At 39.9% G+C, this 26,714-nt stretch overlaps 1 protein-coding gene across 1 annotated transcript; it reads left to right on the top strand.

The window, feature by feature from the left end:
• Positions 1-12,467: 12,467 nt before the first annotated feature.
• Positions 12,468-13,898, top strand: LOC145858612 (uncharacterized). The gene is made up of 2 exons (XM_082957194.1): positions 12,468-12,623; positions 13,119-13,898. Exon 2 carries the CDS (start codon positions 13,120-13,122, stop codon positions 13,546-13,548), a length of 429 nt encoding a protein of 142 aa, XP_082813320.1. The 5' UTR covers positions 12,468-12,623; position 13,119; the 3' UTR covers positions 13,549-13,898.
• The last annotated feature ends 12,816 nt before the right edge of the window (positions 13,899-26,714 follow it).

A 26,714-nucleotide genomic window follows, 5' to 3' on the forward strand; every position in this document is an offset into this window, starting at 1 on the left:
CTTAGCTAACAAGTGAAACAGTGTCCGAGTCAGTCCAGAAGAAGTGTCAGACTAAGCTAGCTAAGATAGCTAGCTAACTTTAGCCACTACCGTTACAGACACTGACACTAGCTAGCCAAACGTCAACAAAAATAACATAAATTTAGTTATATTCCACGACATCCCTTCAGTAAGCTAGCATCACAAGCATGTTCGCGAGGCTAATGTTAGCTAGCTAACTATGGTAACTTAGCTAGCCAGCTAATGTTAGCTAACGAGTGAAACAGAGTCCGAGTCAGTCCAGAAGAAATGTCAGACTAAGCTAGCTAGCGTTACCACAACCAGAGATATTAGCACAGAAAATTGAAAGCTAGCTATCTACCTAAATATAATAGGACAACCTATTTAACCTGAATGACCATCAAATTCATGATTCGTCACATTTTCACGGTTCAGTCAGCCAAAACACCCTTAGTCTGTTGAAATAATGTCAGCTGTTTTCAACTTGTCAGTCACTCAGTTGCACTAGAACTAAAATACTTACAAGTGTTTTGGTGGACTTCACGCGCTGGTGGCATAGCTCAACCTTAAAACCTCTTGACGTTACCCTAGGATAGGGGGCGCCACAGCGCATTTTGAAAAAAATTCGTGCCAATTTTCAACGGCCTACTAATCAAACTCAGAAGCTAGGATATGCATATAATTAATACCTGTGGATAGAAAACACCCTAAAGTTTCTAAAACTGTTTGAATGGTGTCTGTGAGGTTAACAGAACTCATATGGCAGTCAAAACCCCGAGACCGATTGAAACAGGAAGTGGAATTCTGAATTGTGGACTCAACTTCACATCTTTCCCTATTAATCACACCGTGCGCTATGGTTCATTGAGCACTTTCTATTGCTTCCACTAGATGTCCCCAGTCTTTACACAGTGGTTTGAGCCTTCTACTGTCGAAACTGAATGAATGAGACGCTGTGGAAATTGGTCACAGGGGGAGGGCCATCACCATTATGACGCCGGCGGCCCTGTCTACCCCCTACTTTCGAAACGTTTTGAAACACAATACAATCGTCCCCCTCGAATCTTATTGGCTCTCTTGTTGAAACAGGCCCTGAAGATTTATGTTATACAACGTTTGATATGTTTGAACGAACCTAAATGGGGGACAAAATGTTATTTTTTGAAACCGCTGTACCCCGCCCAACGGAGCATTTGGATACAGCCTTCAGACGCGCTAACAACAGCAAGCTATTGGAACATAAAGGATGGACTTTTTCGACCGAAAATACATTTGTTGTGGACCTGGGATTCCTGGAAGTGCTTTCTGATGAAGACAACTAAAGGTAAGGGATTATTGACAATAGTATACAAGATTAGATGTGATATGCGATTGTTCCAAGATGGCGCCGAGCTGGAATTACTAGCTAATTTTCTGAGTATCGCATCCCCTTTTATTGCAAAGTGTGATTACCCAGTAAAGTTATTTTTAAATCTGGTATGACAGGTGCTTTCAAGAGATATTCATCTATAAATCTTAGAATGACAATATTACATTTTAAAAATGTTTTCGAATAGTAATTCAGTAAATTGTAGCACTGTTTCCCGGGATGCATTTGAGGGAAAATAGTTAGTCAACGTCAGACGCCGATGTAAAATGCTGTTTTTATATATAAATATGAACTTTATTGAACAAAAGAATGCATGCATTGTGTAACATGACGTCCTAGGTGTGTCATCTGATGAAGTTTGTAAAAGGTTAGTGCTGCATTTAGCTGTTTTTTGGTTATTTGTGATGCATGTGGTTGGTCGGAAAATGGCTATGTTGCTACTTTTACCATGTACTCCTCTAACATAATCTAATGTTTTGCTTTTCCTGTAAAACCTTTTTCAAATCGGACGACGTGGGTCGTTTCAGGAGAGGTGTATCTATAAAACGATATGAGACAGTACTATATTTGAAAAAAATAAATATTACATTTCGTTATGCTGATGTCGCTAGGAGTTTTTCGCTGGATGTTGATCCCGCTTACGGGACGAGACGCTCAAGAGGTTTTTAATAACTCAACACTAAAAACCTAACCTTGCTGTATTTACAGAAAACAACCCAACTATTGACCCAATACCTGCAACCCAGCAATTGGGTCATCCAAATAACCCACATTTCTTTAGAGTGTAACTTACATCTCAAAGCCATGCATGCAGGAAACCTTGACATGTCTGGTGCACACATATTTCTCTGTCCTCAATCTGTATTTTTGCCTTGTATCTGATCGCTTCTAGAAAGAGAGAAGGAACAACACATGATCAAGCTGAGTTAGGTACTAGTTTAACACGCAATGACATATCTAATTGTTACAAATAATGAATGTATGTGCTACATTTATGTGAATAATACATGCATTTACTAACCTTATCTTGCACCACTAACATATTTCCAGGGTGTTGATGTATCCTCTTCCAATACCACAGGTAGGGGAAGGGTATCTTCAAAAGTGAAGTTTTGCTTTGATGTCAAATCAACTCATATTGTTTCTAGCTAGCTAGCTACCTTAGCTGTTGTGCTAACCAACATCCTACTGAACAGTGACACTAGCATATTGGAATGCATATTGGTATTAAAAGACAGCAATGTATTCATCAAAAAATGTGTTTAGGCAAATCATTAGTTAGCAAGCAACCCATCACATGAATTGTGCAAAAATATGATAGCTAGCTAAGCACTAGCCAGTCAGTCAGTGGTGCTGACAGATTTAAACCTTTATTAACAAAATGAGTTTCAATCTATCCCATAAAACATGAAATTGCTAAATTGCTAACTAGGCATCATTAGCTAATGAAATGTAAAAATGTATTACAAAGTTTAATTAATACATTTGATACTTAACTTTGGTAGGTACTGTATCTAGCTAGATTGGTTTCCATTATCCAACAGATGTTTCTAATCCCCTTGATTGGTCATCAAAGGTTACTGGTCTTGAAACTCATGTCTTCATCAGAAATGGCTTCTGGTAAACTGTTTGCCACTAGTGGTACAGATTCACCACACTAATTTGCTGCACACTATTTAGTTTGCAGCAAATTTGCTACAAACTTGTGGGAATTTTGTAGCAGCACATTCATTTTTGTAATGGTAGGATCTGGCTAAAAATACTTGAAACAGTTACAGAACCCATTGCCCTTCATGGTTGTGAGGCCTGGGGTCTGCTCAGCAACTAAGAATTCACAAAATGGGACAAACACCAAATTGAGACTGCATGCAGAATTCAGAAAAAACTTAATCTGTGTACAACGTAATACACCAAATAATGCACGCTGAGCAGAATTAGGACGATAACCGTTAATGATCAAAATCCAGAAAAAAATAACCGTTAAATTCTACAACCACCTAAAAGGAAGCGATTCCCAAACCTTCCTTAACAAAGCCACCACCTACAGAGAGCTTAACCTAGAGAAGAGTCCCCTAAGCAAGCTGGTCCTGGGGGTCTCTGTTCACAAACAGAGCCCCAGGACGGCAACACAATTATACCCAACCAAATCATGAGAAAACAAAAATATAATTACTTGACACATTGGAAAGAAAAAAAAAAACTGAGCAAACTGGAATGCTATTTGGCCCTAAACAGGCAGAATACCTGACCACTGTGACTGACCCAAAATTAAGGAAAGCTTTGACTATGTACTCAGTGAGCATTGCTATTGAGAGGCCGACATAGGCAGACCTGGCTCTCAAGAAAAGACAGGCTATGTGCACACTACCCACAAAATGAGGTGGAAACTGAGATGCACTTCCTAACCTCCTGCCAAATGTATGACCATATTAGGGAAATATATTTCCCCCAATTTATACAGACTCACAAAGAATTAGAAAATAAATCAAATTTTGATAAACTCCCATATTTATTAGGTGAAATACCACAGTGTGCCATCACAGCAGCAAGATTTGTGACCTGTTGCCGCAAGAAAAAGGCACCCTGTGATGAACAAACACTATTGTAAATACAACCCTTATTTATTGTTTATTTATTTTCCCTTGTATACATTTTGTACATTGTTACAACACTGACATTTGATATTTGAAGTGTCTCTATTCCTTTGAAACTGTTGTGAGTGTAATGTTTACTCACAGGATCCCATGACTGCGAGTCAGGACTAATCGCCCAACATCAGAGCCCAACCTTGCTAATTCTCTTGTGGCTGAATGGAAGCAAGTCAACACAGCAATGTTCCAACATCTAGTGGAAAGCCTTCCCAGAAGAGTGGAGGCTGTTATAGCAGCAAAGAGGGGACCAACTCCATATTAATGCCCATGATTTTGGAATAAGATATTCGACAAGATAGTGTTCACATAGTTTTGGTCATTTAGTGTATGTGTTTTATTTTTCATTAATCTTTTGCAAATGTTCACATTTTATTTACACTTTGACATTAGAGTATTTTGTGTAGATCGTTGACAAAAAAAAAGTAACAGTCAGTATCTGCAGTGCATCTCCTCCTAATGGACTGTACCAGATTTGCCAGTTCTTGCTGTGAGATGTTACCCCACTCTTCCACCTGCACATTCTCAGACATTTCTGGGGGGAATGGCCCTAGCCCTCACCTTCCAATTCAACAGGTCCCAGACGTGCTCAATGGGATTGAGATCCGGGCTCATCACTGGCCACGGCAGAACACTGACATTCCTGTCTTGCAGGAAATCACGCACAGAACGAGCAGTATGGCTGGTGGCATTGTCATGCAGGAGGGTCATATCAGGATGAGCCTGCAGGAAGGGTACCACATGAGAGAAGAGGATGTCTTCCCTGTAGCACACAGCGTTGAGATTGCCTGCAATGACAACAAGCTCAGTCCGATGATGCTGTGACACACCGCCCCAGACCATGACGGACCCTCAACCTCCAAATTGATCCCGCTCCAGAGTACAGGCCTCGGTGTAACGCTCATTCCTTCGACGATAAACACGAATCCGACCATCACCCCTGGTGAGACAAAACCTTGTTTTGTCAGTGAAGAGCACTTTTTGCCAGTCCTGTCTGGTCCAGCGATGGTGGGTTTGTGCCCATAGGCGATGTTGGTGCCGGGGATGCTTGGTGAGGACCTGCCTTACAACAGGCCTACAAGCCCTCAGTCCAGCCTCTCTCAGCCTATTGCGGACAGTCTGAGCACTGATGGAGGGATTGTGCGTTCCTGGTGTAACTTGGGCAGTTGTTGTTGCAATACTGTACCTGTCCCGCAGGTGTGATGTTCGGATGTACTGATCCTGTGCAGGTATTGTTACACGTGGTTTGCTACTGCAAGGATGTTCAGCTGTCCGTCCTGTCTCCCTGTAGCGCTGTCTTAGGCGTCTCACAGTACGGACATTGCAATTTATTGCCTTGGCCACATCTGTATCATGCCTCCTTGAAGCATGCCTAAGGCACGTTCATGCAGATGAGCAGGGACCCTGGGCATCTTTCGTTTTGTGTTTTTCAGAGTCAGTAGAAAGGCCTCTTTAGTGTCCTAAGTTTTAATAACTGTGACCTTAATTGCATACTGTCTGTAAGCTGTTCGTGTCTTAACGACCGTTCCACAGGTGCATGTTCATTACTTGTTTATGGTTCATTGAACAAGCATGGGAAACAGTATTTTAACCCTTTACAATGAAGATCTGTGAAGTTATCTTTGAAAGACAAGGTCCTGAAAAAGGGACGTTTCTTTTTTTGCTGAGTTTATTACAGTTTTACAATACTGTATTGGCCAATCCAATTTTTGTAACGCATCAACTTCATTTTGGATATATGTCTACTGTATAGGAGATACATTTGTTTCTTGTTTTGGAAACAAGCATTTCGTTGCACCTGCTGCAACATTGGCTAATCTGTGTACCCAACCAATGAACTTTGATTTGATTTGTTACATACAGTACATCTCTGATCTTGTCAATATCAGATTTGTCAAAAACTTATTTTGAAGTAAAATCGAGTGTAAATTCATACATTTTATGTTTCTACACTGAACAAAAATATAAACACAATACGCAAAGTTTTGGTCTCATGTTTCATGATCTGAAATAAAAGATCGCAGAAATGTTACATATGCACAAAAAGCTTATTTCTCTCAATTTATGTGTACAAATTTGTTTGCGTCCCTGTTAGTGAGCATTTCTCCATTGACAAGATAATCAGTCTAAAAAAGGCCAATCTAAAATGATGTCTCAAGTTTTGAGTAAGTGTGCAATTGGCATGCTGACTGCAGGAATGTCCACCAGAGCTGTTGCCTGAATGACAATTTCTCTACCATAAGCCACCTCCAACGTCATTGTAGAGAATTTGGCAGTACATCCAACCGGCCTCACAACCGTAGATCATTTGTAACAACACCAGCCCAGGACCTCCAAATCCGGCTTCTTCACCACTGGGTTTCAACTGTGGGTTTGTACAACCAAAGAATGTCTGCACAAACCATCTCAGGGAAGCTCATCTGCGTGCTTGTTGTCCTCACCAGGGTCTTGACCTGACTGCAGTTCGGCGTTGTAACCGACTTCAGTGGGCAAATGCTCACCTTCAATGGCCACTGGCACATTGGAGAAGTGTGCCCTTCACGGATGAATCCCGGGTTTCAACTGTTCCGGGCAGGTGGCGGTGGAGTTATGGTATGGGCAGACATGAGCTGCAGACAGTGAACACGATTGCATTTTATAGATGGCAATTTGAATGCACCGTGATGAGATCCTGACCCATTGTTGTGCCATTCGTCTGCGACCATCACCTCCTGTTTCAGCATTATAATGCACGGCCACATGTCACAAGGATCTGTACACAATTCCTGGAGGCTGAAAATATCCCAGTTCTTCCATGGCCTGTATATTCACCAGACATGTCACCCACTGAGCATGTTTGGGATGCTCTGGATCGACATGTACAACGGCGTGTTCCAGTTCCCACCAATATCCAGTAACTTCGCACAGCCATTGAAGAGGAGTGGGACAACATTCCACAGGCCACAATCAACAGCCTGATCAACTCTATGCGAAGGAGATGTGTCACACTGCATGAAACAAATGGTGGTCACACCAGATACTGACTGATTTTCTGATCCACACCCCTACCTTTTTTGAGGTATCTGTGACCAACAGATGCATATGTGAAATCCATAGATTAGGGCCTAATTCATGTATTTAAATTGACTGATTTCCTTATATAAACTGTAACTCAGTAAAAACTTTTTTTTTGCATGTTTCGTTTATATTTTTGTTCAGTGTACTTTACAGACATACATTTTCATGATGTAGTTGTTAGATTTACCAAATGTTTAAGTGATCATCAATTAAGAGCAGTCGAAAAAGTAATGTGAGCATGGCATTGTGAAAGGCAATTACTTCATATGAAAATGTATTGCAGTGTGAAATGTGTATTTCTAGATGAAACACTGATTAAGTTCAGTGGAAAAGTGACTATGATTTTGTGTGTTGTACTTAGTCAATTGAAGATGTGCTTAGAATTTTTAAACAACTGCCTTTTTGATGATCTGTTTTGAGTTTTGTACTAAGACTTGTGAAAATGTACCACATACTTGTACAAATTGCCCAAGTCGATAAAAAACTAAGGTACTGAAGTGAGAAAACCACATTATTTTTGTTGTAGTAAGAAAAATGTTTCCTCAATAAAGCAGATATCAGCAAAGTCAGTAGTAGTAGTAAATGTGAGTGATAGTGCAAGTGTGTTTTTTTTCCTTCGGTGGGGGGTGGGGGGAAGTTGCTGTAGGATTAATCAAGATACTTTTTGAAGAGGTAGGTTTTCAGACATTTTTGGAAGATGGGCATATAATACTAATCACTTGTAAGCATAGCTCCATCCCTGTGTGTGTTACCTTGTGGTTATAGAAGTGTCCATTGTTGAAGGGAGACATCACAGAGAGTTAGAAATTCCTCTTCCTTCTTCTTGTACTTCCTGCCCTACTCGTCCACCTCAAAATGGTTTCAACTGAACTTAGAACCAGTAGAACTCCAACTCAAAAGTAATGTTCATACACTGTGTGGACTGGCGGTAATTTATTTTATATGTACACATTTTTTTTTTAAATGTAATGAACAAATATGTATCCATGTTATTTATGCATTTATTGATGTACAGTGCATTCAGAAAGTATTCAGACCCCTTGAGTTTTTCCACATTTTATTACGTTACTGCCATATTCTAAAATTGATTAAACTGTTGTTTTCCCCTTCTCAATCTACACACAATACCCCATAATGAGGAAGCAAAAACAGGTTTTTAGATGGTTTTTTTTGCAAATTTAAAATAAACTGAAATATCACATTTACATAAGTATTCAGACCCTTTACTCAGTACTTTGTTGAAGCACCTTTGACAGCTATTACAGTCTTGAGTCTTCTTGGGTATGACGCTCCAAGCTTGGCACACCTGTATTTGGAGAGTTCCTCCCATTCTTCTCTGCAGATCCTCTCATGCTCTGTCATTTTGGATGGGGAGCATCGCTGCACAGCTATTTTCAGGTCTCTCAAGAGATGTTACACCAAACCTGGCAAAATCCCATAGCTTCACCGTAGGGATGGTGCCAGGTTTCCTCCAGACGTGACACTTGGCATTTAGGCCAGAGAGTTCAAACTTGGTTTCATCAGACCAGAGAATCTTGTTTCTCATGGTCTGAGAGTCCTTTAGGTGTCTTTTGGCAAACTCCAAGTGGGCTGTCATGTGCCTTTTACTGAGGAGTGGCTTCCTACTGGCAACTCTACCACAAAGGCCTGATTGGTAGAGTGCTGCAGAGATGGTTGTCCTTCTGGAAGGTTATCCCATCTCCACAGAGGAACTCTGGAGCTGTGTCAGAGTGACCATCGGGTTCTTTGTCACCTCCCTGACCAAGGCCCTTCTCCCCCGATTGCTCAGTTTGGTCGGGCGGCCAGCTCGAGGAAGAGTCTTGGTGGTTCCAAAGTTCTTCCATTTAAGAATGATTGAGGCCACTGTGTTCTTGGGGAACTTCAATGCGCAGACATGTTTTGGTACCCTTCCCTAGATCTGTGCCTCGACACAATCCTGTCTTGGAGATCTACGGACAATTCCTTTGACCTCATGGCTTGGTTTTTGCTCTGACATGCACTGTCATCTGTGGGACCTTATATAGACAGTTGTGTGCCTTTCCAAATCATGTCCAATCAATTGAATTTACAACAGGTGGACTCCAATCAAGTTGTAGAATCATCTCAAGGATGATCAATGGAAAAAGGATGCACCTGAGCTCAATTTCGAGTCTCATGGCAAAGGGTCTGAATACTTATGTAAATTGTTATATCTTTTTTCATACATTTGCACATTTCTAAGAACCTGTTTTCACTTTGTCATTATTGGGTATTGTGTGTAGATTGATGAGGAAAAACTTAACATCACAAAATGTGGATAAAGGGAAGGGGTCTGATTATTTTCCAAATGCACTGTATTTAGAAAGTTTCCTTAATCAATGCTTTTGATCACTCATCTAACTTGAGCTGAGCTCTACACGTGTAAGTTTCCCCTCCCAGCTGAAATTACACGTCAGCATTTCTAAAGCTGTAATCCCTGTTCAGGTGTCTGTGTGTTAATCTGCACATGTGCTGTAGCAGGTGTGTATCCTAAAAATTGAATTATAGAGTAATCTGCCAGGTTACAGGATTGATAGAGCAGGATTACGTGTGTGTGTGTTGTCTGTCTGTCTGTCAATTTGTGTGTACTTACTGGTCAAGGCAAAGTCAGTTCTGTCGAGAATGTTGTTAGATTCTGTCTGCTTTGGAAGAACCTGGGATCTCTAATTCCTACAATGACAAATGATTGACATTACTGATTGGCACTCACATGGGCCTAGTGCTTTTCTCAAACTTTAAGTTGGTTAATTGGATGGGAGTAACTCAAACCCTCCACAAACAAGGTAATATAATTTTGGGAGTTTTTGTAAATACAAATGGTAAGGCTGGGTACACACACTACATCATTTATGGTCACATTACCCGTCATGGTGTAGGGTGAAGTTGCTCCTAGATGCTGATCTTGGATCAGTTTTGCATTTTCCCACAAATTTTCCCACTGGTTGGTTAAGATTGGGGGAGGAGGGCGAAAACTTCATCCCGGAGCTACAATTCACATTACTGGACAAGATACTGGAGAGTTTCACACTTAACGACTTCACCCTAGAACTTTGGGCATTTCTGGAATTAAATTGTTTTAATTGAATCATGTCATACATAGGACAATCTTAATAAACCTGTACACAGAGCTGATAAAATATTTCACATTAAACCAAGATTTCCCAAACAACATACAAATATCATATCATACGAACATGAAATACGTGGTAGAAGTCTTGTAGTTAATAAATGTCTTAAAGCAGAGGAATGATGCCTGTCTTCTAGTTTTTCTCTACTGACTACTGACTGAGACATCTCAGCCTCATTGCTAGATAAAAGTCTCTGAAGACTCAGCCATCAAGCTTATCTCAAGATTAACCCTTTCCCATCATTTAGTAGTCTAGATATGATACAATATGTGGGAAAGGGGAGTGAAAAGAGAAGAAAGGAGATGAACGACTGGAAAGAGGAAAGCGAAGAGAGGAGAGAGAGAAAATGAGAGAGAAGATAGGGGGAAAGATAAAAAAAGTGGTGAAAGGGGAGGCGGAAATGGTAGATACTCACAGATAACACACACACCATTACTGCACTTCCCCCACACCTTTTTTCCTCTAACGAGAAGAACAGAAGAAATCCTGGGAAGTGGGAAGGTTAGGGGTCACGAAGAGAAGGATGTGGTCACCACAACCTCTCAACATGTGTGTGTGTACTTGTTGATTCCTCTGTAGCGGAGTCTCTCGTTGTCGTCGTGAATCTGCAGTCAGGGGGGTCGCCGCAGACCCTTAACTCCTAACACTAAACCTAAACTTTAACCCCTAACCCTAATTCGAAACCGAACACTTATTCTAACCTTACACCCTCTAGAAATATCCCTTTTCCTTGTGGGGACTGGAAAAATGTCCCCAGTTGGTTGAATGTTTGGTCCCCACACACCACACACACACAGACACACAAACACACACATAATAATCATCAGTCAGCAGCGTAATAACAATTATGGTTATTCCTGTATCAGAGAGGATTTCCTGCTGGACGGGGTCCATGCTGGCTCAGAGTCAGGTGTAAGTGCAGCGCCAGGCACAGCCAGTTGCAAGTTCAACCCTCTCATCTGGGGGAAACTGTAAGTGTCTGAAATACCCTACAGGACAATACTGAGGTCATGTCTGGGAGAGCAGTAATCATCAGACCAGCCCGTGTGCTGCTGTATGACACGTACTCGCTTACAGGTATGTTTTAATGTCACATACATATATACCAGACTGTTTGAGGAAGACACTTAGTGGAATTTGAATTCCATTCAGTCAGGTGGAGGCGGATTGTGGTTTGATCAATCCCAACATGGTCAAAGGCTTCATATTGGAACTTACTAGGGTCATATTCATTAGTGCACATCATAGCAAAATGTTTTGTAACGGAAAATGAAAATGAGCGTTTCTCATTGGACAAGTTAAGGTGGGCCTCCCTGATTCACTCCATTTTCTTTCGTTTGGTGTCTAGTGAATAAAGCCCAGGTTTATCACAGCTAGAATCAGCGTTCCCTCTCCTATCCTAACCTTAACCATTAGGTGGAAGACAGCAAAACTGACCATGGATCAGCCAGCAGACTGGACTGGGTTTGGAGAGATAAGAGTGGTTAAAAAAGAAAATGAGAGCAGAGAAACAATGCCGTAACAACACTGACACTTTAGAGCCTAAAATAACCTCATATTATACATCTACAGTTATACATTATATCAGTTCTCACATAATAATAGCATTCTCTGAACTGAAGCATTGAGAGAGTAACAAGCCGCTTAAGGTGGTGATCATCTAAGATAGAAGACAGTAATACCATTTTCTGATAGGCCCAGCATTCAGTATGTACTGTATGTTAAAATGTAAGGAATCTAGCTAGTCATGGTTAAGAATAAGAATGTGATTTTAATCCTATAATCCTAAAATCAAAACATGAAAATGGAAAGATTCCCGAGAACTCAGTTGGAAAAAGGACCCTCAATTTGTTGTTAGCTACTGTGTGTCTGTGTGTGTATGCGTGAGAGAGAGAGCGAGAGAGAGAGAATGTGTGCATGATTATTCCAGGGCCGAATTGTTTCTGAAATGTAAACAGTCAAGGCAGCTGCACCAATGAACCATGGTCAACTTCCCAGCCTGCCTATGTTTCACACACAGACACACGCACACACACACACACACACACACACACACACACACACACACACACACACACACACACACACACACACACACACACACACACACACACACACACACACACACACACACACACACACACACACACACAGACGTGAGGTCAGTGGCTATATTTAGCCCCCTCAGCCTTGGCTTGCTCCCTCCATGCAGTGTGTCTGTATAAAAGGCCCTGCCTCCCGCTCTGCTGTTACTCTCACTCAAGCGGCCGGTCACACACTCGCCCTGCGGACCAGCTACAGCTCTGTCCGTCTCAGAGTGGATTATTACTGTCACTGCAGCAAGCAGCAATCCAAAGGGATCTATATTTTGTCTTTCAGACTGACAACTGCACTTAATCACAGGTGAGCTCATCTCCAATTTCACTGCTCATATCTTCAGCTAGGTCTGCAATTTGAGGATATGGTACCATTACCACTGGTCAATGTTATTTTGTTTAGACATACAATTTAGCTGGTTTTAAGTATAATCCCTTTTTTAATCATATATATGTTCTCTTAATATTTTCTTTGATCACCTTTATACTATATTGACACAGTATGATAGGTGGGATGTCACTTTTTTAGAATCCCATGGAAAACCTTATAGATTCTAAAATCCATTTGGTTGTTCCCACATAGAAGAGGAAATATCCATACATGTATATTTATTCTCAATAGTAGATACATGGGTAATATAGTATCAATAGTATAGAGTGGTAATGATTAATATTAAGGAAAAAGACACACGTGAGTCCTCGTGACTCATTGATATATCATTTATCGAACCTAGTATTCGTTTTACAAACACAACACAGAGATCTCTAACCCTCCTGTCTCTCCTCTCTCTCTCCTCTGTAGTATGAAGCATAGACGGCTGCTTCTGTCTCTACCTCACCTGCCCACCATCACTGAGACCCTGGAAGACTCTGATACCCTGGGGGTCCTGGGCCACCCGGCCCATCCAGCCCAGTCTGTCTCCCAGTCTCCATCCCAGTGCTCCCAGTCCCTGGAGGAGTATATGACCAGTATCCAGGCGCTGGCCAGACCAGTGGTGCACCCTAGCTGTGGCCCTGTGAGGCTCCAGAGGACGGGCAGGCCTCGGCTGTTCTCCAAGCCCCAGATGAAGCACTCTGTCTCAGCTTTGCTGCCCCGCGGTTCCCACCGGGCCATCCGGTCTAGCACCCCCACAGGTCAAGCCCGAGAGCAGCTGTCAGGCAGGCTGGGGATGGAGAGGGAATGTGGGGGGAAAGATCCCATGGAATGGCTGTATGGACAAACACACACATAAACCGGGACAAGGACACACACCAAGCAGGACACAAATGAGGACATACTAGTTTAGGGGAGAATGTTCCAGGAGCTCTGTGGGTGCTCAAACCTGGAATATTAAATATCAGGGAATACTCTAACTGGCTGTAACCAATGATGTGTGGCGCTGTCCCCAAATGGCCCACTGATGGATTCTGAGCTGGACTGGATTGAGCTGGTCTGGACTGGACTAGATGTTGTTTCACTGAATTGTGACACTATGCTGGATATAATGCGGGGACTCTGTAAACATTAATCCAGTAAAACCAATCTGTGGAGTTTAATTTAAGAGATTATTCTATTTTGAAATAAAATACTTTTGTAACAATATTGCTTGTATTCGCTGTATTTACGTTTGCATAGCTAATGTTTTAGGAACAATAAAGATTCCAAACTGAATGTATAAATGTCTAAATGTGATACCAATGCTTGATTTGGGCCAGAACACATCACATGGCACCTAATAATAATAAACAGTACCGGCACTCAAAATGAGTACCTGCAATTTCATTCCACTTCAAGCACTGTCTGATACAAATGTTACTTCTGAGATTGTGTCCTTGTACCACTGATAAATCATGCTGACTGAGACAGTGCAGCCAGATGTCAATTTAGAAATGTAGAATTTATTCTCACCACCAAATATGGTGATGAAAGGAAGTCCAGTGGCGGGAAATGGGAGAAAATGGAATTAGATTAAACTTGGCTGACATTCTGCTAATATTCTCATTGATGAAACATTCAATCTCAATACAGTTTTCTGTTCCCAAAACTAAAAATCTGTTAGGAACAAATTGGACTATGTTTTGTAGACTTGACCCTTTCTTAAAGGTTCTAAAAACTGCATTGTTTAGGAGTGCAAGGGAGAATTCAATTGTTGCACATATGCAATTCACAGAGTAGGCGTTCCCTTACTGAAATATGTAATTCCATGCCAGAACGTGCCAATAGGATCTCACTAGCTTGTGATTGGCTCTGTCCACCTCCTTGCTTGTTTTGCCCAGAAGGCTTCATTTACTCCCCATTGGAAACAACAATGTTGGTTTTCTTGGGATAGTTATAAAAATATGTTTCTAAACACTTCTACATTAATGTGGATGCTACTGTATTATGATTCCGGATAATCCTGAATGATGAGTAAGAAAGTTACAGATGCACAAATATCAATCTGAAACACAACCAAAATAAACAGCACAAGCTTGATGAAGTCATTGCATGCTATGAATATGGAACCAAATACTTAACTGTTTTACTACTAATACACATAAGTGAATTTGTCCAAATATTTTTGTTCCCCTATAATTGGTGGACTATGTACAAATTGTTCTGTAATTTCAAAACGGTTCACCTGATCTGGATGAAAAAATCCTAAAATAAAAGATGACAGTCTGCACTTTAACCACATAATTAATTGTATAATTTCAAAGTCCTGGAGTACAGAGCTAAAACAACAACAAATGTGTCACTGTCCCAATACTTTTGGAGCGCACTGTATATAAAAAAGGACACATTATAATTCCAACAACTTTATGATTTTAATTGCAACATGTAGCTCTCCAGGAACAGGGTTGGAGCTCTGTTCTACACAGTCCAAACAATGTTTTTTTTTTCACAGTATACTTGACAGTATTGTCACTAGCTAGCTAGCCATTCACCCCCGTAGTAGCATGACATGAACATGAGCAGCCTCCCTGTGTCCCCATCGATGCATAGCTAGCTAGAGCTAGCTAATAAACTAGCTTGCTTCAAACTTGCTTGCAACAGGAAGAATTCCGAATTACAAAGCTTACTTTGCAGCACATCACACAATACATTCTCTTTCCCGTACACTTTAAACACAATTACTTTTTCATCTTAATACATGTTGTTTAACTGATTCTAGCTAGCTAACATTTTTATCCATGTTCTTTGCTCTTGTTGGTTTGCCATGTGCAGAAAGGTATACTACAAAGCAGGATCAATATTTTGATATAACTTTTTATTTTTTAGAAAGATGGGCATGGTCTAACTGACTCAACAACCAAAAACATATTTCGCTGAAATTGGCCGAAGAAGGGTGGGACTTACTAACACAACAAGACATTAGAAGTGAGGTGATCTACCCATGGCAAACCAACTGAAAAAGTTGCTGGTTCAAATCCCAGAGCCGACTAGGTAAATATCTTTTGATGTGCCCTTGAGCAAGGCACTTAAACCTAATTGCTCCTGTTAGTCGCTCTGGATAAGAGCTTATGTTAACACTAGAACCACCTGGCCAATCAACTTATAAAGTACCCTCTAAAGAAGGTTAAGAATGTTGCCCGGCATCCCATTTAGCATACGCATCAGATGCATATCAACCCGCAAGGTGAGCAACAAGGCTTGATAAATAGTGCATAAACAATTGTGAAGCATGAATTGCATGAAGAAATATTAGTGGAAATACAATACCAGTCAAAAGTTAGGGCCAGAATGGGCCCAGCAATGCCTCAAATCCACTCAATTCAAACCCCCACCCCCCCACTCAAAAATATGTACAGTACCAGCCAAAGGTTTGGACACACCTACTCATTCCAGGGTTTCCTTTATTTTTACTATTTTCTATATCGTAAAATAATAATTAAGACATCAAAACGATGAAATAACACATATGAAATCATGCAGTAACCAAAAAAGTGTTAAACAAATCAAAATATATTTTATATTTGAGATTTTACATTCTCTCAACCAGCTTCATGAGGTAGTCACCTGGAATGCATTTCAATTAACAGTTGTTCCTTGTTAAAAGTTAATTTGGGGAATTTGAGCCAATCAAGGTAGGGGTGGTATACAGAAGATTGCCCTATTTGGTAAAATACCAAGTCTGTCACGGTTGTCGTAGGAAGGAGTGGACCAAAGTGCAGCGTGTATGTCGTTCCACATATTATTTTCACTGTGAAAGTATGCAATACATACACATAAACTAAAGAACAAAACAACAACAAACCGTGACGCAGAGGTGAAACATACACTAACTCAAAAACAATCTCCCACAAACCCAGGTGGAAAAAAACCCTACTTAAGTATGATCTCCAATTAGAGACAAGGATGACCAGCTGCCTCTAATTTGAGATCATCCCAAACAAAACACAACATAGAAATACAAAACTAGAACATGAAAACATAGAAAAACTAAACTACAAAACCCCCCTGTCACGCCCTGACCTACTCTACCATAGAAAATAACAGCTTTCTATGGTCAGGACATAGAAAGCCCCCCCCCCAAAGGTGCGGACTCTGAACGCACCTAAAAAACAAAAAAAACAAAGGGAGGGTTAGGGAGGGTGACAAATGCATCGTTCACACCCTCAGCATCGTTCACACCCTCCTTAAGCTTTAGCCCCACTCATCTCTTTAAGGGTTGATCTGAGTGTTCTGTACGAACAACAGCTGTCAAGTACCCCTGTAAAGACCTTTATGATACACAGATTCAAAATACAGTGCCTTGCAAAAGTATTCACCCCCTTGGCGTTTTTCCTATTTTGTTGCATTACAACCTGTAATTTAAATGGATTTTTATTTGGATTTCATGTAATGGACATACAGAAAATAGTCCAAACTGGTGAAGTGGAATGAAAAAACAACTTGTTTCAAAAAATTACAAAAAACGGAAAACGGAAAAGTGCACCACTTTGCGTGCTTTGCTATGAAGCCCCTAAATAAGATCTGGTGCAACCAATTACCTTCAGAAGTCACATAATTAGTTAAATAAAGTCCACCACCAATCTAAGTGTCACATGATCTCAGTATATATACACACCTGTTCTGGAAGGCCCCAGTGTAACGGTTGTCGTCGGGAATGGAGGACCAAAACGCAGCAGGAATGTGGATGCTCATCTTGTATTTTTATTTTAAATAAAGTGAACACCAAAATAACAAAACACGAACGAACAACAAAACAGTCTTGTCATGCTTACACAGGCAAAACAAGAAACAATCTCCCACAAACACTAATCCAAACACATACCCATATATAGGACTCCCAATCAGAGGCAACGAGAAAACACCTGCCTCCAATTGAGAGTCCAACCCCAATAAACCAGACATAGAAATACAAAAGACCAGAGACCACATAGAAATACAAATATAGAACATTACCCAAAAACCCGGAAATAATAAATCAAACGCCCTACTAAATAAACCACCACCCCGAACCACATAAAACAAATACCCTCTGCCACGTCCTGACCAAACTACAATAACAAATAACCCTTATACTGGTCAGGACGTGACACCCAGAGTCTGCAACACCACTAAGCAAGGGGCACCACCAAGCAAGCGGTACTATGAAGACCAAGGACCTCTCCAAACAGCTTAGGGACAAAGTTGTGGAGAAGTACAGATCAGGGTTGGGTTATAAAAAAATAGCCAAAACTTTGAATATCCCATGGAGCACCATTAAATCCATTATTAACAAATGGAAAGAATCACAACCACTACAAACCTGCCAAGAGAGGGCCGCCTACCAAAACTCACAGACCAGGCAAGGAGGGCATTAATCAGAGAGGCAACAAAGAGACCAAAGATAACCCTGAAGGAGCTGCAAAGCTCCACAGTGGAGATTGGAGTGTAAATAGTTATGCACACTCAAGTTTTCAGTTTATTTTGCTTCTTTATTGTTTGTTTCACAATAAAAAATATTTCTTCAAAGTGGTAGGCATGTTGTGTAAATCAAATTATACAAACCCCCCAAAAATAAATTTTAATTCCAGGTTGTAAGGCAACAAAATAGGGAAAATGCCAACGGTGGTGAATACTTTCGCAAGCCACTGTACGGATAATAAGATCATACACGTAACCTTAGCTAGCAAGCCAGCCAGCTAACAGTACACTTTATCTTGAAATAAAACCACTTTGTCAAAATTAGAAATGTGTAATATCTGAAAATGTAGCTAGCAAGGCTATCTTACCCGTATACATCATTGATGGACACGTCTCCTGTCAGATGCCATGATTGCCCTTAGTTTAAAGATGTAATCCAGAGACAGGTGTTTTCTCCAGGCTGTATCACAACCGGCCTATAGGAGACATAGGGCGCTGCACAATTGGCCCAGCGTCGTCCGGGTTTGGCCGGTGTAGGCTGTCATTGTACGATTTTGTTCTTAACTGACTTGCTTAGTTAAATTAAGGTTATTTAATTAACATACAAATAAAAATTCTCCATCTCATACTCGAATTCCACTGATTTCAAAATTCGGTCCTCCAGAAAGTGGATAGCATACACATAACGTTAGCTAGCGAGCCAGCCACCTAATGTTAGCTAGCTTACAATACACTTTAAAACCTGTCTGGGCCAGCTTACAATACACTTTAAAACCTGTCTGGGCGCTTGCGTCCCACCCTAATCAACAGCCAGTGGAATCGCATCGCGCGAAATGAATGAAACCTCATAAATGCTATAACTTCAATTTCTCAAACATATGACTATTTTACACCGTTTTATAGATACACCTCTCCTGAATTGAACCACGTTGTCCGATTTCAAAAAGGCTTTACAGCAAAAGCAAAACATTAGATTATGTTAGGAGAGAACCCAGCCAGAAATAATCACACAGCCATTTTCAAAGCAACTAGATGCATCACAAATACCCAAAACACAGCTAAATGCAGCACTAACCTTTGACAATCTTCATCAGATGACAATCCTAGGACATCATGTTACACAATACATGCATTTTTGTTCGATAAAGTTCATATTTATATATAAAAACAGCATTTTACATCGGCGCGTGACATTCAGAAAATCTTTTCCCTCAAATGCTTCCGGTGGATCAGCAATACAATTTACAAAATTACTATTCAAAAACATTGTTAAAATGTAATATTGTCATTCAAAGACTTATAGATTAATATGTCTTCAATGCCACCGCTTTGCCAGATTTAAAAATAACTTTACTGGGAAATCACACTTTGCAATAAACGACGTGGTATGCCCAGCAAAATAGGCTAGGCTATACATGTTGGAGCCATCTTGGAACGATCAACCATCAAAAATACTATTGTAAATAAAACCTTACCTTTGATTATCTTTATCAGAAAGCACTTCCAGGAATCCCAGGTCCATAACAAATGTAGTTTTGTTCGAAAAAGTTAATAATTTATGTCCCAATTGTTAGCGCACTCCGAAGGCTACTGAAAATGTACCGTGGTGAGTCGGACTTGTCGTCATGAATGTACAATTTTTTTTTATTTAAGTTCGTTCAAACATGTCAAACGTTGTATAACATAAATCTTTAGGGCCTTTTTCAACCAGAGCTTCAATAATATTCCATGGGGACATTTGCATTGTCTTTCAAAACGTTTCGAAAGGGGAGGGTAGCCATGGGCGGCCGCGTCATAATGGTAAATGGCCCTCCACCTGTGACCACTTTCCACAGCCTCTCTTTCAGTCAGTTTTGATAGTAGGAGACTCAAACCACTTTGTAAAGACTGGGGACATCTAGTGGAAGCCATAGGAAGTGCTAAATGATTCATAAGCCCCTGTGTGTTTCAATGGCAAATGTTTGAAGTGATAACCACACATCAGATTTCAGTTTCCTGTCAGGATTTGTCTCAGGGTTTTGACTGCCATATGAGTTCTGTTATACTCACAGACACCATTCAAACAGTTTTAGAAACTTTAGGGTGTTTTCTATCCAAATCAAACAATTATATGCATATTCTAGTTACTGGGCAGGAGTAGTAACCAGATTAAATCGGGTACGTTTTTTATCCGGCCGTGCAAATACTGCCCCCTATCCCCAACAGGTTAACTTGACATTAGGCTTATGCAGTTTTACTACACGATACACTTAAAAAAACTACGTTAGACAGGATTACCTAGACATACTGACCAGCTCAAATAGACAGAAGCATGCTATATGGCAGACCAATCCACACTCATCTCTCGGGATGTCCAGCCCACTCATTATCTCAGCCAATCATGGCTAGCGAGAAGGTTGCTGGCTTTTTCTGTGGCTAAACCAACTAAGCTTGTAATAACAATTGTATTCGTATTTACAGATGGAATACAAGTTTGTTATTAAGGCACACGAAAGTTCACATGTTCGAGAAGGCATTTCTGCCAAAATAATTATTTTGATTTAAAAAAAGTTTATATTCAAACGGCTCTCCTGTGAAGTAGTGACCTAGTTTCCTTAACCTCTATGGGCTAGGTGGGACGCTAGCGTGCCACCCGTGGTGCACTCCATCAACAGCAGGTGCATTTCAAGAGCGGCAAATTTGAATCCAAATAAATGTCAAAATTCAAATTTTTCAAACATACAACTATTTTACACCCTTTGAAAGATAAACATCTCCTTAATCTAACCACGTTTTACGATTTCAAAAAGGTTTTACGGCGAAAGCATAAATTTAGAGTATGTTAGGACAGTACATTTACAAGAGTTGTGTGTAATGTTTTGTCAAGTCAAAGACAGGGTCACCAAAACCATAAAACCAGCTAAAATGATGCACTAACCTTTTACAATCTCCATCAGATGACACTCCTAGGACATTATGTTAGACAATGCATGCATTTTTAGTTCTATCAAGTTCATATTTATATCCAAAAACAACGTTTTACTATGGCATTGATGTTGAGGAAATCGTTTCCCTCCAATAACCGGCAGTCAAGTCAGCGTGACAAATTAAATAATTAAAATTAGAAAACATTGGTAAAATATTATATTGTCATTTAAAGAATTATAGATTTACATCTCTTGAACGCAATCAACTTGCCAGATTTAAAAATAACCTTACTGGGAAATCACACTTTGCAATAATCTGAGCACTGCGCCCAGAAAAATACGCGTTGCGATACAGACTAGACGTCATGTTGGGGAGATCTAAAATCGAAAATACTATGTAAATAATCCATTACCTTTGATTCTCTTCATCAGATGTCACTTCCAGGTATCACAGGTCCATAACGAATGTAGTTTTGTTCAAAAAAGCTCATCATTTATGTCCAAAAATCTCCGTCTTGTTAGCACATGATCTAAGCCAGCCGGACTTCTCGTCATGAACGAGGGGAAAAAATATATTTACGTTCGTTCAAACATGTCAAACGTTGTATAGCATAAATCATTAGGGCCTTTTTTAACCAGAACATGAATAATATTCAAGGTGGACGAATGCATACTCTTTTATAACGTATTGGAACGAGGGTACCCAACATGAACTCGCGCGCCAGGTGTCTAATGGGACATCATCGTTCCATGGCTCTTGTTCGGTCAGATCTCCCTCCAGAAGACTCAAAACACTTTGTAGAGGCTGGTGACATCTAGTGGAAGCAATAGGAAGTGCCAAAATATTCCTCAGCCCCTGTGTTTTTCAATGGGATAGGTTTAAAGGTAATACAACACATCAGGTATCCACTTCCTGTCAGAAAATGTCTCAGGGTTTTGCCTGCCAAATGAGTTCTGTTATACTCACAGACACCATTCAAACAGTTTTAGAAACTTTAGAGTGTTTTCTATCCATATATAATAAGTATATGCATATTCTAGTTACTGGGTAGGATTAGTAACCAGATTAAATCGGGTACATTTTTTTATCCAGACGTGCAAATGCTGCCCCCTAGCCCTAACAGGTTAAATGGGTCACATATTATGGCAAGAACAGCTCAAATAAGCAAAGAGAATTGACAGTCCATCATGACATGAAGGTCAGTTACTACAGAAAATTTCAAGAACTTTGAAAGTTTCTTCAAGTGCAGTCGCAAAAACCCTCAAACGCTATGATGAAACTCGCTCTCATGAGGACCGACACAGGAAATGAAGACCCAGAGTTACCTCTGCTGTGAAGGATAAATTCATTCCAGTTAACTTCATCGGGGTAGGGGGCAGTATTTTGACATCTGGATGAAAAGCGTGCCCGTAGTAAACTGCCTGCTACTCAGGCCCAGAAGGTAGGATATGCATATTATTAGTAGATTTGGATAGAAAACACTCTGACGTTTCTAAAATTGTTTGAATGATATCTGTGAGTATAACAGAACTCATATGGCAGGCAAAAATCTGAGAAAAAATCCAACCAGGAAGTGTGGAAATCTGAGGTTTGTCGTTTTTCAAGTGATTGCCTATCTAATACACAGTGTCAATGGGGTCATTTTGCACTTCCTAAGGCTTCCACTAGATGTCAACAGTCTTTAGAACGTTGTTTCATGCTTCTACTGTGAATGGGGAGAGAATAAGAGCATATGGAGTCAGATGACTGAGAAAATGACATGAGCTCAATCGCGCGGGCTCACGTGAGAGTTAGCTGTGTTCCTTTTCAATTCTGAAGACAAAGGAATCGTCCGGTTGGAATATTATGGAAGATTTATGATAAAAACATCCTAAAGATTGATTCTATACATCGTTTGACATGTTTCTACGAACTGTAATATAACCTTTTTGACTTTTCATCGTGGATTTGGATTACTCGACTGAACGTGCAAACAAAATGGAGGTATTTGGACATAAAGATTAACTTTATCGAACAAAATGAACATTTATTGTGGAACTGAGATTCCTGGGAGTGCATTCCAATGAAGATCATCAAAGGTAATATTTATAATGTTATTTGTGACTTCTGTTGACTCCAAAATGGCGGGTATCTGTTTTGATGTCTGAGCGCTGTACTCAGATTATTGCAAAGTTTGGTTTTGCCATAAAGCTTTTTTGAAATCTGACACAGCGGTTGCATTAAGGAGAAGTTTATCTATAATTCTGTGCATAACACTTGTATCTTTTATCAAAGTTTATGATGAGTATTTCTGTAAATTGATGTGCTCATTCACCGGAAGTTTTGGAGGCAAAACATTTCTGAACATTACACGCCAATGTAAAATGTTTTTTTTTATATAAATATGAACTTTATCGAGCAAAACATACATGTATTGTGTAACATGAAGTCCTATGAGTGCCATCTGATGAAGATCATCAAGGGTTAGTGATTACTTTTAGCTGTATTTCTGGTTTTTGTGACGCCTCTCCTTGCTTGGAAAATGGCTGTGTGGTTTTTCTTGTCTAGGTGCTGTCCTAACATAATCTAATGCTATGCTTTCGCCGTAAAGCCTTTTTGAAATCGGACAGTGTGGTTGGATTAACGAGAAGATTATCTTTAACCTGTTGGGTCTAGGGGGCAGCATTTGCACGTCTGGATAAAAAAAATGTACCCGATTTAATCTGGTTACTAATCCTACCCAGTAACTAGAATATGCATATACTTATTATATATGGATAGAAAACACTCTAAAGTTTCCAAAACTGTTTGAATGGTGTCTGTGAGTATAACAGAACTCATTTGGCAGGCAAAACCCTGAGACATTTTCTGACAGGAAGTGGATACCTGATGTGTTGTATTGAGTTTAAACCTATCCCATTGAAAAACACAGGGGTTTAGGAATATTTTGGCACTTCCTATTGCTTCCACTAGATGTCACCAGCCTTTACAAAGTGTTTTGAGTCTTCTGGAGGGAGATCTGACCGAACAAGAGCCATGGAACGGTGATGTCCCATTAGACACCTGGCGCGCTACTTCATGTTGGGTACCCTCGTTCCAATACGTTATAAAAGGCTATGCATTCGTCCACCTTGAATATTATTCATGTTCTGGTTAAAAAAGGCCCTAATGATTTATGCTATACAACGTTTGACATGTTTGAACGAACGGAAATATATTTTTTCCCCTCGTTCATGACGAGAAGTCCGGCTGGCTTACATCATGTGCTAACGAGACGGAGATTTTTGGACATAAATGATGAGCTTTTTTGAACAAAACTACATTCGTTATGGACCTGTGATACCTGGAAGTGACATCTGATGAAGAGAATCAAAGGTAATGGATTATTTACATAGTATTTTCGATTTTAGATCTCCCCAACATGACGTCTAGTCTGTATCGCAACGCGTATTTTTCTGGGCACAGTGCTCAGATTATTGCAAAGTGTGATTTCCCAGTAAGGTTATTTTTAAATCTGGCAAGTTGATTGCGTTCAAAAGATGTAAATCTATAATTCTTTAAATGACAATATAATATTTTACCAATGTTTTCTAATTTTAATTATTTAATTTGTGACGCTGACTTGACTGCCGGTTATTGGAGGGAAACGATTTCCTCAACATCAATGCCATAGTAAAACGCTGTTTTTGTATATAAATATGAACTTGATAGAACTAAAAATGCATGCATTGTCTAACATAATGTCCTAGGAGTGTCATCTGATGGAGATTGTAAAAGGTTAGTGTATCATTTTAGCTGGTTTTATGGTTTTGGTGACCCTGTCTTTGACTTGACAAAACATTACACACAACTCTTGTAAATGTACTGTCCTAACATGCTCTAAATTTATGCTTTCGCCGTAAAACCTTTTTGAAATCGTAAAACGTGGTTAGATTAAGGAGATGTTTATCTTTCAAATGGTGTAACATAGTTGTATTTTTGAAAAATTTGAATTTTGACATTTATTTGGATTCAAATTTGCCGCTCTTGAAATGCACCTGCTGTTGATGGAGTGCACCACGGGTGGCACGCTAGCGTCCCACCTAGCCCCAAGAGGTTAAAATGGGATATAATAGTTGTATGTTTGAGAAATTTGAAGCGTCCCACATACCCAAGAGAGGTTATTCTGCACTCTGGTACAATCAAACCAGTTTTCTGAAATCCGAAAAAATTGCCTGAGCGAATTTACGAAGTACCCCATTTAATTAACAATGTCCATACTAAAATTACTTCACAAATAGTACCGTTAGTGCGATTACGCTGATAGAACGCTAACATCAATACACTGGTGTAGTATCTTAGCCTTAGCATCTTCTTTTATGTCATTGTGCCAAGTCACAATCGTATCCCTGAATTCTCTATTAGATTAGAATTTTCCTATCAGCAGGGAAATGCTGCTGAATTTTATGTATGATTAGATTTTTTGCCATATTCGAGCTGAATTGGTAGAATGCTGTGCGCTTCTATTAGTGTCTTTATGGCTTTGCTATATTAACTCTTCTATGAATTTATTTCTGCTCTTTCTCTCCTCACGGTTTTAATATATGCCAACCTTTTTCTGAGACCATCTTCCAGATGCTGTAGACTGTCATATAATGCTTTAACCTTATCTCTAACTAATGATCCATAAAAATACCATTCTTGAACCTACGTACGTCTAGGTATGGGTTGTGTAGGTTGCATCTCAATATATTACCATTATTACTTTATCAAATCTCTAGTAATCGATTATACACACATATGGTTATTTCTCATTCATGTTTTTGTCATATCTTCACAGAATCAATATATATCGTAAGAAATCTTAGGTACTCACATTAACCTCCCTGGGCAACGCTTGCGTCCCACCTAGTCAACAGCCAGTGGAATCGCGTGGCGCGAAATACAAATACCTCATAAATGCTATAACTTCAATTTCTCAAACATATGACTATTTTACACCATTTTAAAGACAAGACTCTAGTTAACCACATTGTCCGATTTCAAAAAGGCTTTACAGCGAAAGCAAAACATTAGATTTTGCCACAGAAGGAGAACAAATTGTCAGACAGGGCACTTCCTGCATGGAATCTTCTCAGGTTTTGGCCTGCCATATGAGTTCTGTTATACTCACAGACACCATTCAAACAGTTTTAGAAACTTTAGAGTGTTTTCTATCCAAATCTACTAATTTCATGCATATTCTCGTTTCTGGGCAAGAGTAGTAACCAGTTTAAATCAGGTACGTTTTTTATCCGGCCGTGCAAGTACTGCCCCCTAGCCCCAACAGGTTTTAATTAACCACTCCATGTGCGTTTCCAACAACTCTTGATGCATACACCCCCAGCGGAACCCAACAACCTTATTTTTCCCGGACACTGCCCTATAGGAATAATAATCCACACGTATCCTCAACAATTTCTTACGCTTCGAACACACCGACTGCGTCATTGCGTTTTGATACACCAGAAGTACATTCATTTCCAATGGAACGCTGCGTTCGATTTATCAAATGTATGCATCAAATTGTATGCGTAGACTTGACAGAAAGTAGCAAAATATAAATGTTGAATTTTTGTTGCACACATATCCAGTAAAAAAATGTGGGATAAAATAATAATAATAATAAAAACAGTTTAATTGCATAATTTCTTTACATTTTTTATTAATTTACTTGCCAAG

Source organism: Salmo salar, chromosome 01 (assembly GCF_965601325.2).
Source record: "Salmo salar chromosome 01, fSalSal1, whole genome shotgun sequence".
In the NCBI taxonomy this organism is placed as follows: Eukaryota; Metazoa; Chordata; class Actinopteri; order Salmoniformes; family Salmonidae; genus Salmo; species Salmo salar.